Source organism: Microcaecilia unicolor, chromosome 13, assembly GCF_901765095.1.
Source record: "Microcaecilia unicolor chromosome 13, aMicUni1.1, whole genome shotgun sequence".
Taxonomy (NCBI): domain Eukaryota; kingdom Metazoa; phylum Chordata; class Amphibia; order Gymnophiona; family Siphonopidae; genus Microcaecilia; species Microcaecilia unicolor.
This window is the reverse complement of record NC_044043.1, coordinates 65,392,002-65,408,355: the sequence shown is the minus strand read 5'-3', so window position 1 is coordinate 65,408,355 and position 16,354 is coordinate 65,392,002. Positions and strand designations below refer to the sequence as shown.

The window sequence follows — 16,354 nt, the reverse complement described above, 5'->3', positions numbered from 1 at the left end:
GGGGTGAAACTTAGACTTGATACAAAAGGCTAAAGGGATAGAACTAATGTACAAAGAAAAGGGGAGGGTGGCTGTTATTCAGATTTATCTCTAAAAGTGTTTCGAAGGAGAGGATATGGGAGCTGTGTTACAATACCCAGAAATCAACCTAATTTTTCAATTTCACAAGTATGAGCTGTGACAGAATATTGCTCTGTTTTATCTAATGCCTTCTGGCAGATGTGTGCTTGTTCCTGTGGTCTTAGCCATTATGAAGATGGGATTTGGAACAGACTGGCCTCTGTAATGTTGTTTGTTTGTTTGTTTCTTTCTTTCTGTTTTGTGTGTTGACAGGCGACAATTCCCAGCCTCACCATCTGCACCCAAGGTTCCCTCCTGGCAGATCCCTGTGAAAGCCCCCACATGTTCTACTACCACCCTACTCAACCATAACAGCAGCAGTGACATCTCACCTGTCAGCAATGAATCAACCTCATCCTCCCCTGTGAAGGAGAACCACAGCCCAGAAGGGGCAAAGGTCAACTGTCACCTGCTGGGCACAGAGGGAGAAGAAGAGGTGGATGTGAAAGGGCAGGTTCGAATGGAAGTGCAGGGCGAGGAGGAGGAAGAGGAGGATGTTAGTCAGGTAGATGAGGAAGATTGCCGAGGCGTGCAGACAGAGGATCGGCGAGGTGGGGATGGACAAATCAATGAACCGGTGGAAAAGCTCCGGCGGCCAGAAGGTGCCAGTAATGAAAATGAAATCGATTAGGATGACTGCTGAGGTGTCATCAGAAGAAAGCAGAGTGATTCTCTTGTAATTTATCACACAGCCTATCCTGGCACCCTGTAATGCAGGGGGGAGGGAAAGGGTCTCCTTCCTGTGCTCCATTGTAGAAGAGGTTTTCCTTTCTTCTCCTCTCTCCTTTGACACACTGCAACAGCTTCCTGTAGAGCAGGGGTGAGGAGGAGAGGTCCTCTTTCCTCCTGAAAAGGATTTCTTCACTCCCTCATTCCCCAACATATCCTGTTATCCTCTGTAATGCTAGAGTGGGGGAGCAAGGACATTTTCAAATTCCCAAAAGCACTATGATATCTTCCGTAACATGGGCCAGGGCCTCTTCTCCCCTAGAGTGTTGTGATGCCTTCTGTAATGCAGGGTTTGCTCTGAAATCCCAAAGAGTTATTTGCTGTAATGACCTAAAGTGCAGAAGTGTCATTCTTTTCACATGTTGAAACAAAGAACAGGTGGAGCATCAATCATAGCATCCTTACCCCATCACATCAACTGTGTCCTTCATCACCAACCAAACATTGCTCATGGGTGTGCTAATATATAGAGCTTATCAGGATAAAATACAAGTGTACATAATTGTAATAAATGAGTTATCACTGTTTATCTCTACTCTGCCTGATTATGTGTCCTCACATAGTGTGAGTTGGAAAACGTTATCAATGAAAAACATATTCAAGTTTTACTCCCAGCAAGATGCATGAAAGATAGGGTAAATCCATAGATTCCATGAGATCCTTCCTCTAACATCATTGCAGTTTCATTACCTGAGGATGAGAGAAAAGAGCATAGTTGGGTTTGACGTATGTGCTGGAGATGAGTAGTGTAAATTCTGCCCAAGCAGTTTCTGCACTGTTGGAGGTGATGGGGGCAGGCAAGAAAGGACCTAGTGGCCAACTGCTGTGTTGCATCAGTAACATTCAGGCTTAGCAAAAGACATCCTGATGCTAGGTCTTCCTCTGAACAATCTTCTGTAGCACTGTGACTTGAGTATTAAGTTCACTGAGGGATCTGTGAGCCAGTATGAACATGCGCTAGCCCTGACCCTTGCAAGGTTTTCATGGTAACAGAATAACTGAGTGGTAGAGCAAGCAGAGCCTCCTCAAGGCCTGTGGGCGTGTGCTCATAGGTCTTACACCAGATTTTTAATAATGTGGCTGCAGTGTCTCTGCTGTCAACAGATCACTGAGGACAGATGCTGATCAGCTAGCATGACCTTTGTCCTGAATTTGAGTCTTCCTCCAAGGCCAACAGATGTCCAGCCATATAAGGTAAGGCCTGGAGGAGGAGATGGATGGATGAGGAGAGGGAAAAGTAACAGGCATGAGACCAGAGAATGGCAGAAGGGTAGGAAGAGGATCCAAGAATGGACCCATGGAGGAGAGGTGGAAGGAGGGAGAGGAGAGGCTCTGGAAATGGCTATGGGGAGGATAGGAAAGAAGGAGAGGACACAAAAGTGGGCCAATAGGGAAGGATGTAGGAGGAAGGGAAGAGGACCCTGAAAAGGCCATGATTAGGGTAGAAAGTAGAGGTCTGGGGATTAGTCCTTTAGCCACTGGTATATTGATGAGAGAAGGGGAAGGGTCTCCTCTATCTTCCCCACTTCCAGATCTTTAGATGGCAGAGCTCTCCCTCTGCAGATCAGAGGGGATGGACATCCTTTCTGTAAAAGTTTCCTTGAGGCCCTGAAATGTGAACTTATGCCATTGCTTGAGATTGAAGATTCCTTACTCGATATATGACCAGTGACTTGTTAGACACAAAGAAGCAAATTTGTCATAACACTGTAAGCTAAGGTTGAAGGGAGTGGCAGCATTGCAGAGAGTGAAGAGCTAGATCAGGGGTTCTCAACCCAGCCCTCAGGACACACCCAGCCAGTCAGGTTTTCAGGATACACACAATGAATATGTATGAGAAAAATTTAAATGCATGACCTCCATGGGATGTAAATCTATCTCATGCATATTCATTGTGATATCCTAAAAACCTGACTGACTGGGTGTGTACCAAAAACTGGGTTGAGAATCCCTGAGCTAGATGAAGTATGTGTTACAGAGGCTGCTTCAGTCTTTGGTGTATTGCTGAATGAGGGAAGGCTGCTGGTCTTACCTTATCCTCCACTTCCTGCATTCCGTTGAAGAGTGTATCACAAATAAGACTGATATCTACATTGTAAATTATCTTGCTTCTCATATTCTCATCCCCAGAAAACAAGTAATATCCAATGTGAAATGCAGAAGGCATGCTGCTGATTCCTTTTGTGAGGAAACTGTTGGCATGGAGTTGAACTCTGAGTAAAGATCACAGGGATCAGGAAGGCTCTCTCCATCAATGAGAGGGCAATTAAGGGAAATGCTGCCCTCCCCTTACTCCCAGATACCCTAGAATTGCTAAAATAGGCATTTAGGTGCTTCTGTCCTTCAAATACAAGCAACTTTTGTCAGTTTAAGGCTGGAATCAGAGGATGAAGTGAGGGAGAGGTTGATAGGGAAATTGGCATCCATAGGCTGCTGGTAAAAGGGAATCGGCTGAGGGTTATTGACACTCACTGGAGCTGCATTCAACAGAGAGAAGACAGCTCAGACCTTATACCTAATAAAGGCAGTGACTTTAGTAAGGGCAGAAAATCCCATTAAAAAAGTCTTTCAGTAAAAAAAAAAACAAAAAACACATTTTTCTCCAAATAAGGTGAAAACATTTGCTGAAGGGACAAGTACTTCACTGTAGCAGTCAGGGAGCTCATAAGTGAATATTTTTAACTTACATTTAGAACACGTCACAATCTTCATTCTCTACAAACTAGCTCCCATGTACCTCTGTGGGTTAACCCCTTGCTAACTGGTGACAGCACTGTTGTCAGGGTGAGTGTCATGCTGGTATCCTTACACCCAGATGCACTTCATACCCTCATTTGCTATATATCCTAAAAGTGAGAGAAGATGGTTTATTTCCAAATTATATTTTCATAACAGGCTCTTGTCCCACTGAGCATATCTAGTTATTTTTCCACCTTTTAGCTTGCTTATGGGTTGCTGTGTGACACGGCACTCACCAGGGTGGAAGGAATAGGTTTATTAATGGCATGGTTTCATGGTTTATGTACCTGAGACCTATGAGCATGTGTGGCTAAAGGGTTGCCAGATGGGAAAAAAAATTCCCAGCCCAGCCTGTGCCCAAAAGGAGCCCAAAGACAGCTCAAGCTGCCCAATGGGCTATCTGAAGTGGGGGGGGGGGGGGGCACCTGTGCAAGCACACTTGCTCTTACCTCCTTTTCTCTTCCCACCATGTGCTGCTGTGCTCTCATATGATGTGCTGGTACTGCTGCCTGGTGCCTGCTGCTGTCTGTCTGGCTCCTCCTCCTCCAGATCGTGATGAGGTCATCAGAAGATGACCTCATCATGCACCTCGCCCTCCTATTGGTCAAATTTGGAGCCGGAATGAGGCTTCAGATGCACCAAGCCTCATTCCGGCTCCAAATTTGACCAATAGGGTGAGCACTAAAGACTGGACCACCCCAAAACAGCCCAAAGTCGCACGATCCGTGACTGGAGAAAATTGCCCACGACCAGATAAAAAAAGCCACCCAATCCCACTTGGCTTTAAGAACCATCCAAATGAGTCTCATCAACATCATTGTATTGGACCCTAGTTCGTACTGATCATTAACCCTGTACGGGCATAAGATCTATGAAGAGATAAAGTTGAAGGGAGGAAGATAGTGGGAGTAGTATTGTCTGATCATTGCACATTGAATTATAATTTTTTTTCTTCATTTTTAAAAATTACTCTTTAGGGGTAATTTTTAAACAAAGCACCATCCCCCGGATTCTCTGTAGGTCACCAAAATTTGGGCATGATCCCAGATCTGTGCGTAAACTTTCCAATGAGCCTTTAACAATAATTGGAGTTAACTGGCACGCATTTGGGTTTATGCACAGATCTGCTCTATACCTTATTCTTTAAAAAAACACACCTAATTGTTATAGTGTGTAACTCAAAAGGGAGCGTGGACATAGGTGGGTCAGAGGTGTTCCCAGAAATTAGGCACAATGTTATAGAATAGGGTCATTTATGTGCCCATCCGCCATTAGTTTTGCGCCAGTTTTCAGCAGGCATTAGTGCTCCACCCAAAGTGAGGCGTGAGATCTGCGCTAAACTAGTATTCTATAAAAGGTGCTCCACACAGAGCACCCTTTACAGAATACCAGTTTAGCATGGATCTTCCCATCACCTAACTTTGGGCACCATTTATAGAATTTCTGCCCTTAGTTGCAGTCCCAAGTTGTACCTGGAAGCCTGCAAATGAATTTTGAAAAGGAAAACTACATGGAGTTTCCTCCGTAAAATGGGAATGCAAGTATTTGTATATTCTCATACTTTGCAGGTCCAAAGTACATGGAATAAATTTACTTGTAGGGTAGAGATTTTAAAATGAAATCTTCCCATTGAGTAGCTTCCCACTGTTCCAGAACCAGCAGGTGGCGATCAGAACTGAAAACTGAGCTCCTCAGTATTTTCTTTCTCTAGCAGGTGGATGGACACACTTTTTAGCCTCTGGTTCTGAGTGTTTGCTCCTGGTCCACTCCCCAGTTGAGCTTTGCAGATGGCTTGAGTCTGCAGAGTCATATGTAGAGGTCTTCAGATCCCTGACTCTGGTGCCCCGCAAATTTACTTCTTACCTGCCTTCACCTCTTCCCTGCTTCCTGTGGAGCTCTCCTTTTCCAGCATAACAACCTTGAACAAAAAAAAAAAAAGAAGAAGAAAGGAAAGAGGTTTGCTGGAGAGCATGAGACAGAGTATCAATCTTGAGTCTTTTTCATCTGTGGTAAGACAAGGGGAGGAGCAGCCAACAGTGGTAAGTCCAACTAAATTTGAATCGGAACTGCTTGGAAGGCTGCAAGTTGTACTTGGTGCAGGGGAGGGATCCTAACTCACTGCATAGGACAAGTTGTGCTGTGCTTGTGATAGGGTGAATGGCAACTTCCGCAAAGGCAGCTAAGTGGTGCTTCAGTTTCTCACCCTACTGCCCCTCCGGCTCCTAAGAGATCTCATTTGGACCTCCAGGAGTGGACAATTAAGGCTAGCTTCTTCCTCCTTATCTGATGTGGCCTTGGTCTGTTCAGGGGAGCCATCATTGAAGGAGCCGTTCGAGGAGGGAGGTGATCCAAAAGTATTAAGGTTGCTTCATAAAGAGGAACTTGGTAATCTTATTTCTGAGCCATTGGCAGTACTTTCCATTGAGGAGCCTTCTGTTTTGGCATCAGGAGTTCCATTTTCGTTGATCATGGGGGGGGGGGGGGGGGGGGGGAAGCTTAGAGGTCTTTCTACGGCCTTCCCGATGCATCCAGACATTCAGGACCTGATTACAGCAGAATGGGTCTCTCCAGACACAGGGCTGAGATTGGGAAGAGCTACGGCTCACCCATTAGTTCAGAAGGAGAAAGATAAATTGCAGCATCCCAGGTGGACTCCCTGGTTATGGCTGTGACTAAGAAGACCACCTTGTTGGTGGAAAGGAGCATTGCCCTAGAAACCCTATAGGATAGGAAGCTAGAAGGCTTGCTCAAACAAGCCTTTGAAGTGGCCTCTTTGGGCCTTCAAGCGACACTGTGCAGCTTATTCGTGGCAAGAGCATGCCTGAAGTGGCGTCAGCAACACAAGACAGGCGCTATAACGCCCAGCTGGAAGTAGGGTTGGTCTGCTTGGCAGATGCTATTTATGACATGTTACAGGTTATGGCCCGCAGTATGTCTTTGGCTGTCACGGCATGTTGGCAACTCTGGTTGTGACATTGAAGAGCGGATGCAGCGTCAAAGTCATATCTAGATAAACTACCCTTTCATGGCAAGTAGCTATTTGGAGAAGATCTCAGTAACTTGTTGAAAGGGGAAAAGAAGCCACAGCAGTTGCTGGGGGGTAAGCCGAAAGCCTCTGGTCGACCGTCTTCAGGGGTCTGTCAATCTCAATTTTGAGACTGCAGACGGTACCGGCCTGATCATCGGCAGTGTTGTCAGAAGTCCCGCTTTCAGGCACACCAGTCTTCCTTTTTTTTTTTTTGTTACATTTGTACCCCGTGCTTTCCCACTCATGGCAGGCTCAATGCGGCTTACATGGGGCAATGGAGGGTTAAGTGAGTTGCCCAGAGTCACAAGGAGCTGCCTGTGCCTGAAGTGGGAATTGAACTCAGTTCCCCAGGACCAAAGTTCACCACCCTAACCACTGGGCCACTCCTACAGGAAGTCATCATCTCAGGTAGAGTGCCCAAGGCCTCCAGAGCTTTGCAGTGATGCGAGGTTGATCCACTCTTCTCTTCCTCTGGTGGGAGGACATCTTCAGGAGTTTTGGGAGGAGTGGGGCAAAATGACAGACCAGTGGGTTCTGGATATTCTTACAGAAAGTTACAAGTTTGAGTTCTCCACCTGGTCGCTGTTCTTTTCTTGTAGTTTCCTTGTTGAAAGGGAACCAAGGCAGTCAAGGTTCAGGGCACCATATATTCCTTGATGGCGCTCTGGGCTATTGTTCCAGTTCCCCAGGCTGAACAGGAACAGTGCAGTTACTTCATCTACTTTGTTGTCCGAAAGAAGGAAGACACCTTTCATTCGGTCTTAGATCTCAAAGGTCTAAACCGCTGCCTCCAAGTGTCCCACTTTCACATGGAGATGCTAAGAGCAGTCATAGTCTTGGTTCAAGCGGGAGAATTTCTCCACCCTTGATCTCAAGGAGGCATACTTGCATATACCCATATGGCCACTGCATCAGAGGTGTCTATGTTTTGGGTTGCTGGGCTGTCACTTCCATTTCAGGGCTTTGCCCTTCAGTATTGTCATGGCTCCAAGAACGTTTACCAAGATTATAGTAGTGGTGGCATCGGCGTCCTTCCTTCAGCACAGGAATCAGAGTTCAGCTGTATCTCAACAACTGGCAAAGTTAGTGCATTGTCCTATTTGGACAGTGAGGGGGCAATGGACAAAGTTGTCCAACTTCTGCAGTTGTTGGGTTGGGCGATTAGTTTAAAGAAGAGCAGACTAACTCCATTGCAGACGGAGTATCTGGGTGTTCTATTTGACACAGCACGGGAGAGGATTGTCCTCATGGAGCACAGGATGTCGAAGCTAGTTCAACAGATTTGTGTTCTCCACAGTCAAGGTAAGCCCAGGGTCTGTGATTACGTCCAGGTTCTGGGGTCAATGATGCCAGCGATGGAAGTGATGCCATGGGTAAGGGCTCATATGCAGCAGTTACAGGAATCTCTTCTCAACCACTGGTCTCTGGTGTCACAAAAGTATGACCTTCATCTTCCTTGGATGTTCATTGCCAGATGGAATATGAAGTGGCAGTTGTTGCTCAGGAATTTGACTGTTGGAGCTCCTTTTCCGATAACACAATGGGAGCTGGTAACAACGGATGCCAGCAAGTCGGGTTGGGGAGCTCATTACAAGTTCCATCCGGCACAGGGCTCCTGGATGGAACAGGAGTCTTGGTGGTCGATAAATCACTTGGAGCTCAGGGCAGTGGCTTGTATCACTCCGCTTGTATCACTCCCTCATGAGTTAGGCAGAGAAAAATCTTCTCTACTTGTCAGCAGCTCACATTGCGGGGTCCTTGAATATGGAGGTGGAGTTTCTCAGCAGATACTCTTTGGACCTGGGAGAATGAGAATTATGCAGCCAGGGATTTCAGCTGATAGTGGACCAATGGGGTTCTCCACTTCTGGACTTGATGGTGATGAAAAGGAATGCCAAAGTGCCCAAATTAGAACCAGGCTGTATGGGGATTGATGCCGTACTGCAGCCCTGGCTGGAGACACATGTACTGTATGACTTCCCTCCTTGGCTTATGATAGGCTGCATGTTGAAAAGGATCTCATTCCACCGGGGTCAAATACTTCTCATAGCTGAGGAGGCAGTGATACACAGACCTGATTCAACTGCTGGACAAGAGTCCTCTTTGTCTTCTGCAGATACAAGGCCTACTGAAGCAAGGTCCGGTGCTCATGGAGGATCCATTCCCCATTGGTCTATCGACTTGGTCATTGAAAGGGCTCAGTTGAGATGAAAAGGTTATTCTGATTTGGTCATTGCTACCTTGCTTCAGGCTCAGAAATGCTCTACGTGCATTACGTATGCAAGGGTGTGGAGCACATTCAAGGACTGGTGTTCTTAGCGCAGACTATCTCACAATTCTGCTCAGATTCCACACATCCTAGCATTTTTCCAGGCAGGTCTTCAGAAAGGATTGGCATTGGGTTCTTAAAAGTACAGGTTGCAGCTGTGGCCTATTTCAGGGGCCAACTTCAGAAAACATCTCTAGTAGCTCACCTGAATATCATGTGATTCTTGTGTGGAGTGGGTCACTTACGGCCTCCTTTTCGTATGCCATGTCCAGAGTGGATCTTTAATTTAGTCCTTCAGGATCTTCTGAAGCCTCCTTTTGAGCCACTCTGGAAGGCTTCTTTGATAAATCTTATACTAAAGACAGTGTTCTTGGTGGCTGTTGCGTTGGCACGTATGGTTTTGGACCTTAAGGCTCTCTCTTGAGAACCCTTTCTTTACTTTTCGGAGGTGGGAGTCTCCCTGTGCACGGTTCCTTCCTTTCTTCTGAAAGTGGTATCAGCATTTCATCTCAACCAATCTGTGGAGCTTCTGTCCTTGTGCAGAGGGGATGAAGAGGCCCGGTATTCTTCCCTGAAGTGTCTCGATGTGCATAGAGTCCTCATTAGATGTCTGGAAGTCACAAATGAGTTTCGCAAGTTGGACAGACTGCTTTTTGGTAAACAGAGGCTTAGTGTCATGGCTTCCAAGCCCATAATTTCTAGATGGCTGAAGGAGACTATCACATCAGCTTATTTATAGGGAAGCAGGCTCCTCAGGACTTGTGGGGCTCATTCTATGAGGCATACAGTGACCTCTGGGTAAAGACTACCTTATTGTTTCTGGTGGATATTTGCAAGGCAGGGATGTGATTGATGCGGCATATCTTTGCCAGGATGGATGTTGCAGCGTTCTCAGAAGCCAGTTTTGAATCTTTGGTCCTGGGGGGGGGGGGGGGAGGCAACACCAGGAGTCCACCCACTCTAGGGATTGCTTTTGAACATCCTACAGGTTCTGGAATAGTGAGAAGCTACGTAATGGAAGTTAAAATTAGGTCTTACCCAATAATTTTATTTCCAATAGTCCTTCCCACTATTCCAGAAGCCTGCCCGAGGTTTCTGAGATGTTTAATCATGACAAAGTAGTGGGACAAATAATGACTGTCACCTTGCATGGTGCTTCCTGCATGTCTCTTGTTCTCTTCAAGTTGTCCAGAGATGAGAGAGGCAGTGGCGTACCAAGGGGGGTGGGGGTGGGGGCGGTCCAACCCGGGTGCACGCCGCTGGGAGGTGCTGTGGCGCGTGCCTGCTGCGAGAGTTCGCTAACTTCTCTCATTCGCTGCAGCTCCCTCTGCCCCGGAACAGGTTACTTCCTGTTCCGGGGCAGAGGGAGCTGCAGCGAACGAGAGAAGTTAGCGAACTCTCGCAGCAGGCGTGCGCTGCGGCGCCCCCCCCCCAGCAGCGTGCACCCAGGGGGGTCCGCGCTGCATCGGGGGGGGGGCGGGGCGCCGCCCCGGGTGTCCGCCCCCCTAGCAACGCCACTGGAGAGAGGTCCACACATGTTTGCTCGTCTGGTTAGTGTTAGGTTAGCGAGTTGTTTAAGATTGTTGTGTTTGTTCTGAGTTTCTCCTTACTGCTTGTCTACATAAATACTAAGAAGCTGGACTGGATGCCAAGAACAAATTCTCAGCATAGTTTTTAGTTCTCTATCTCCACCTGCTGGTTGATGGACACAACTATCCCACAGGTTCTGGAGTAGTGGGAAGGACTAATGGAAAGAAAATGGTCAAGCTAGACCTAATTTCTCCTTTGTATACTGTACTGTGCTGACCCCTGCACTCTTCTAGTACAGCTAAAATTAAAGTATGTGTAATTTAAATGCAAGCATGAGGAAGTGAGGCGAGGGCTACTTTTCAAACAGAGTATTTATATGAGTAATAAACCTGTTTGTTTAAAACCTCTTAAAAACTGCCCCTATTAGGGAATAATGTTGTAAGTAGCCAAAGTGTGCAGAGCAGTGTTTTACACATTTATATAGGGAGGGGCAATTGTGTAAGTTCCTACTTATGCATAAAAGTAGGTGCTCGGAAAACATAGCACCTGCTCAGTGTGCTGCAGTGGCTAAGAAAGCAAATAGAATGTTAGGTATTATTAGGAAAGGAATGGAAAACAAAAATGAGGACGTTATAATGCCTTTGTATTGGTCCATGGTGTGACCGCACCTTGAATATTGTGTTCAATTCTGGTTGCTGCATCTTAAAAAAGATATAGTGGAATTAAAAAAGGTACAGAGAAGGGCGACGAAAATGATAAAGGGGATGGGACGACTTCCCTATGAGGAAAGGCTGAAGTGGCTAGGGCTCTTCAGCTTGGAGAAAAGACGGCTGAGGGGAGATATGATAGAGGTCTATAAAATATTGAGTGGAGTAGAATGGGTAGATGTGAATCGTTTGTTTATTCTTTCCAAAAATACTAGGATTAGGGGCATGCAATGAAGCTACAAAGTAGTAAATTTAAAATGAATCGGAGAAAATATTTCTTCACTCAACGTGTAATTAAACTCTGGAATTTGTTGCCAGAGAATGTGGTAAAGGCAGTTAGCTTAGCAGAGTTTTAAAAAGGTTTGGATGGCTTCCTAAAGGAAAAGTCCATAGACCATCATTAAACTGGACTTGGGGAAAATCCACTATTTCTGGGATAAGCAGTATAAAAATGTTTTGTACCTTTTTGGGGATCTTGCTATTTATGACCTGGATTGGCCACTGTTGGAAACAGGATACTGGGCTTGCTGGACCTTTGGTCTGTCCCAGTGTGGCAATACTTATGTACTGTTGTGTGAGATATGCATAGGCATTCCCAAGGATGGAGAATGAGCAGGGTGGGATTAGCCCTTATGCACATATTTTATCAAATATGTGTGCAAATGCAATTCTTATTGGCCAATACATGCAAAAGTTGCTCCTGCCTTGGAGCAGGCGTAAGTGTGCAGGAGCTTTCAGGGAGGGTATTCTGTTAAAGATATCTAAGTGCATATGTTGTTTTTATAAAATAGATGCAGCATATATTCCTGTGTCCATTCACAGTCTAGTGCCTGTTATATACAGTAACTGAGCTTTCTGTGATTAGTCAGAGGAAGACATTACTATGAAATGTTAGTAACACTGGACTCCTGTGCATTTTGAGGGCTTCAGTGGCCAGTACCAAGGCAGAACTTACAAGTTCTGCCCTGTAAATCTTTGTTAATAAGCCACTATAAGAAAATAAGCATATAATACAAAGTTTATACAAATCACCCATTCACTTAACTATCAAGATGATTTTAAACTATTTTAAATACATTTTTGCATTTGCTAATACATTTGTTTTGCAGTTATTCTCCCCCCTCCCAGTATTCCATAAAATAAGTCAACTTGTCCCTTGTATGATTCTAGTGTTCATGCAGCATCTGTCTTATTATAGAGAGAGATTGCCATGGGAAGAAGAGCCTCTGCAGCCTAGTGGAGTAGCTTAATAGGTGCTGTGACCAGGGGAACTGGATTCAATTCCCACTGCAGCTCCTTGTGACTCTAGGCAAGTCACTTAACCCTCCATTGCCCCAGGTTACAATCTAAGTACCTGTATATAATATGTAAACTGCTCTGATTGTTGTATATCAAATCCCATCCCCTTTCTCTTACATGTGCATTGTTCTGTTCATCATCTTCATCTGTTTGCTCACCCAAGTTGGTCTTGTGTTCAGTGTGGGGTGTTATCAAATGGGAAAGCACCCCAAGTAATTATACTACAGTTCAACAACACTACAGCTTCCCTAGAGTTCACAAATGTTCCCTTACACAGAAGGGTTGCTTCTTTTAATAGGGATTTTAGATTTAATTGCTCAGTTTCCTAACCAGGGGCTAGTTCAGAGGATCTTGAGTGACTGGACCTCTGAAGTGTCAGACTTCAAGGGTTGATAACCAACTGGTTTCTAGCTGTTATGGCCAGTTTTGCCAAAGAGAAGTCCAAGGAGGTTTGGTGAACAACAAACGATGTGACTTCACAAAGCTATTGCCAGTCCATCCAAGGAGGTTTTCATTCTCCCCAATGCAGCTGCTGCCATCTTGGTACACCCAAAACAATGTAATTTATTTATTTTGTACCCCGCACTTTCCCACTTTTTATAGGGCAACAAGCTCTGCCTACTCACTTTGAGCAAGATAATAGGCCTAGCGCACTCCTGCTGTCTCCTTTGGGAAGTCAGCAGCTGGTAAGGTAGAAAACCAGACAATGTAGGTGCTGATTTTCCTGCTGGCCACTGATTACTCCTAAGTCTCTCCACACTGCCCCTTTTCCCATAGTCTGGCATCTGTCTCATCCCCTCCCTTGTGATACGTCTTCTGTCTTCCCTCTGCTCTAGTCTGGAATCTGTCTCCCATCCCCTACTTGGCTCCAGCATCTGTCCCTCTTCATTCCTTCCCCCAGCGGTCCTTCAGACTTACCTTTATCGGCACTGGCAGTGATTAACAGTGCCACAGCCACAGCCTCTGACTCAAGTTCCTGTTTTTACATAGGATGTGGAACAGGGAAAGCTCTGGTGCCAGCCAGAGGCAATGTGTTTTAGTTGCTGCCACAGCTGATAAAGGCAAGTTTGAAGGACCACAAAAAGAAAAAAAGAGGGAGAGATGCTAGACTTGGGAAGGGGGTGACTGAGGGAGGGCAAGGGGAGATGCTGGATCACATGGATGGTGAGAAAGAGATGTTAAACTAAGGGGCTGGAAGGAGAAGAGGGGGGATGCCGGACCCCGGGGGGGGGGTGAGTAAAGGAAGGAGAAGTACTGGACTATGAGAGATGGTTAGAAGAGGAGAGATACTGGAATGGGGGGGACGAGGAAGAAGGAAAGAGAGAGAGGCTATGTGGAGGAGGAGAGGATAGGAAGAATGCTGGACTATATTGAAATGGGAGAGAAGAAGCTGGATACAGGGAGATATAGAGACACAGAAGAGTAATGCTGGACTTGGAGCATTTGATATGGATTCAGGAACAATACTGGAAATTGGAGGGGGATATGGATACAGAGGACACGGACATGAGGGAGGAATAGGGACACAAGGAAGATGCTGGGTGTGAGGGGGAGCACAGGGATAGGAACACAGGGGTGTTGCTGGACATGGGAGGATATGGACACAGAGGGCCAGGGTTGGACATGAGGAGATATGGACAGGGAAGATGCTGGTTATGAAGGCAGAATAGAGACATGGAAGGGAGATGTTGGAACTGGGGGAGCATAGGGACAGGGCACAGGGGTAAAGCTGGACAAGGATGGGGATAGGAACACAAGAAGGGTGATTGGATGACATGGACAGAGAAAGAGGGAAGATGGATGGTGAACATGGAGAAAGAAGAAATGCCAAATGGACAGGAGACTGACAAGAGAGTTAGGAGAAACAGAAAAGCATAAACTAGAGTAGGGGACCAACACAATTAGAAAAATAAAATGACTAAACAATGGTAGAAAAAAATAATTTTATTACCGATTAGAAAATGTCAGATTTTGAAATGTACATCTGGTTGTTAGTTTCTTTCCTGTCATGCATTTATAGTTCTTTTCTTTGCCTTTAGTTTGTAAACCTTCTAGACCTGTGGCCAGATAATGTGGTATAGTACATTTTAATAAACATAAACATGGTTGGACCAAGGGCAGGAATATAGAAGAGGATCCCAAAGCTCACTACCACGCTATACCGCCTTCAGCTTCAGGCTGGCCTGGGACCATCTCTGGCCCTGGTTGCACCCCACTAACACCATCCCTGATATCTGCTAACTTTATATTTTGCATAGGGGGAAATGCATCTCTTTCTGTTTCTCTGGTGTACTATATGCAAGGTCTGGCTTGGGGTTTCACTTTAATTTCTGTCTTCATATTGCTATTTCTAGTTTGTGGTCACTTGTTTTGTATTTGATATCTCTGTTCGGTGTGTGACTGGGGCAAGATATTCTGTTAGCATATGTAGTGATATCTAATAATTTGGCTTGTTTGGTTTTCCGAATAGATGTACTGATGGTTTGGGGCCCACTGTATGATTTAGGGCACTGCCTTTTCATAGGTAGGGTCCTTGTTTTGGAAGTTAGTGTTGGCATGGTAGATTTGCCCTTGGTCAGTGGTACTAAACCCAGACTTGGGACACACTCAGCCAGTCAGTTTTTCAGCCGACCCACAATGAATATGCATCAGATAAATCTGCATGCAAATCATTCTCATGCATATTCATTGTGGATGGCCAGGTGTGTCCGAAGGAATGGTTGAGAACCCCTGCTCTAGATCCTGAATAACCTTTTTTGTAGAGCAGGGTTTCTCAACCCTATCCTTGGAACACAATCAGTCAGGTATTCAGAATACCCACAATGGATATGCATGGGTGGAAGGGAGGGCAGAGGAGAAAGAAGAATTGCTGGACATGGATGGATGGGTGGAGGTGAGGGCAGAAGAGAGAGGAGAATTGCTGGACATGGATGGAGGGTAGGACAGTGGAGAATTGATGGACATGGATGGGAGGAGAGGACAGGAGAGAAAGGAGAATTGATGGACATGGAGGAGAGGGCAGAAGAGAGAGAAGAACTGCTGGAAATGGATGGATGGAGGGGAGGGCAGAGGAGAGAGGAGAATTGCTGGACATGGATGGAGGGGCGAGAGGAGAAATGCTGGACATGGAGGGAAGTAGAAAGAGGAGAAATGCACATGAATGGAGGGGAGGGAAGACAGAAGAAGGAGATGAAGATGGATAGAGGGGGTGGGAGAGAGGAGAAATGCTGGATATGGATGGAAGGGAGGGAAGAGAGAGGAAGGACATGCACATGGATGGCGGGGAGGGGAAAATGCTGGTCATGGATGCAAGGGATGGGAGAGAGGAGAAAAGCTGGACATGGATGGATGGAGGGGAGGGAAGAGAAAAGAAGAAGATGCACATGGATGAAGATGAGACAAAGGGAAGAGAGGAGAAAAACTGCACATGGATGGAGAAAATAGGCAAAAGCTGGATCCACTCTATACCTCCTCCAGTCAAGTCTGTGGAGGACCCAGATTTTACTTATGGACATAGGGCAACAAATGAAGAAGGAAAGTAAATAAATAAATAAATAAATAAATAAATAAATACATAAATAAATGTACAGGAAGCCCTGGGAATGGAATCAAGAGAACAGACAGAGAGCAGCAGAATCAGAGACTGGGACCAACATGATCAGAAAAACAAAGTCGCCAGACAACAAAGGTAGACAAAAATCATTTTATTTTCTTTTTAGTGTTTGGAATATGTCTAATTTGAGAACTTACATCTGCTGTCTTATTTTGCACGGTATAGGAGGAAACATGTTTCTTTCTGTTTTCCTGATATTGTGCTGCATTCAGAGTTTTTAACATCTTAGGATTTCAGGTTAATTTTTTTAAGTATTTGAAGAGCGGCTATCTCTGTTCTGCATGTGTGACTGCAAGGCCGAGTGTCTGAATAGGGATCTG

At 45.6% G+C, this 16,354-nt stretch overlaps 1 protein-coding gene across 3 annotated transcripts in view; it reads left to right on the top strand.

The window, feature by feature from the left end:
- The window catches only part of PEX14 (peroxisomal biogenesis factor 14), a 114,720-nt gene extending 113,344 nt beyond the window's left edge, over window positions 1–1,376 (top strand). For all 3 annotated transcript variants that reach the window (XM_030222455.1, XM_030222456.1, XM_030222457.1), the window contains exon 9: window positions 334–1,376. In XM_030222455.1, the coding sequence (XP_030078315.1) occupies window positions 334–751 (418 nt within the window). In that variant the 3' untranslated portion in view covers window positions 752–1,376. The remainder of the gene's footprint in view (window positions 1–333) is intronic.
- The last annotated feature ends 14,978 nt before the right edge of the window (window positions 1,377–16,354 follow it).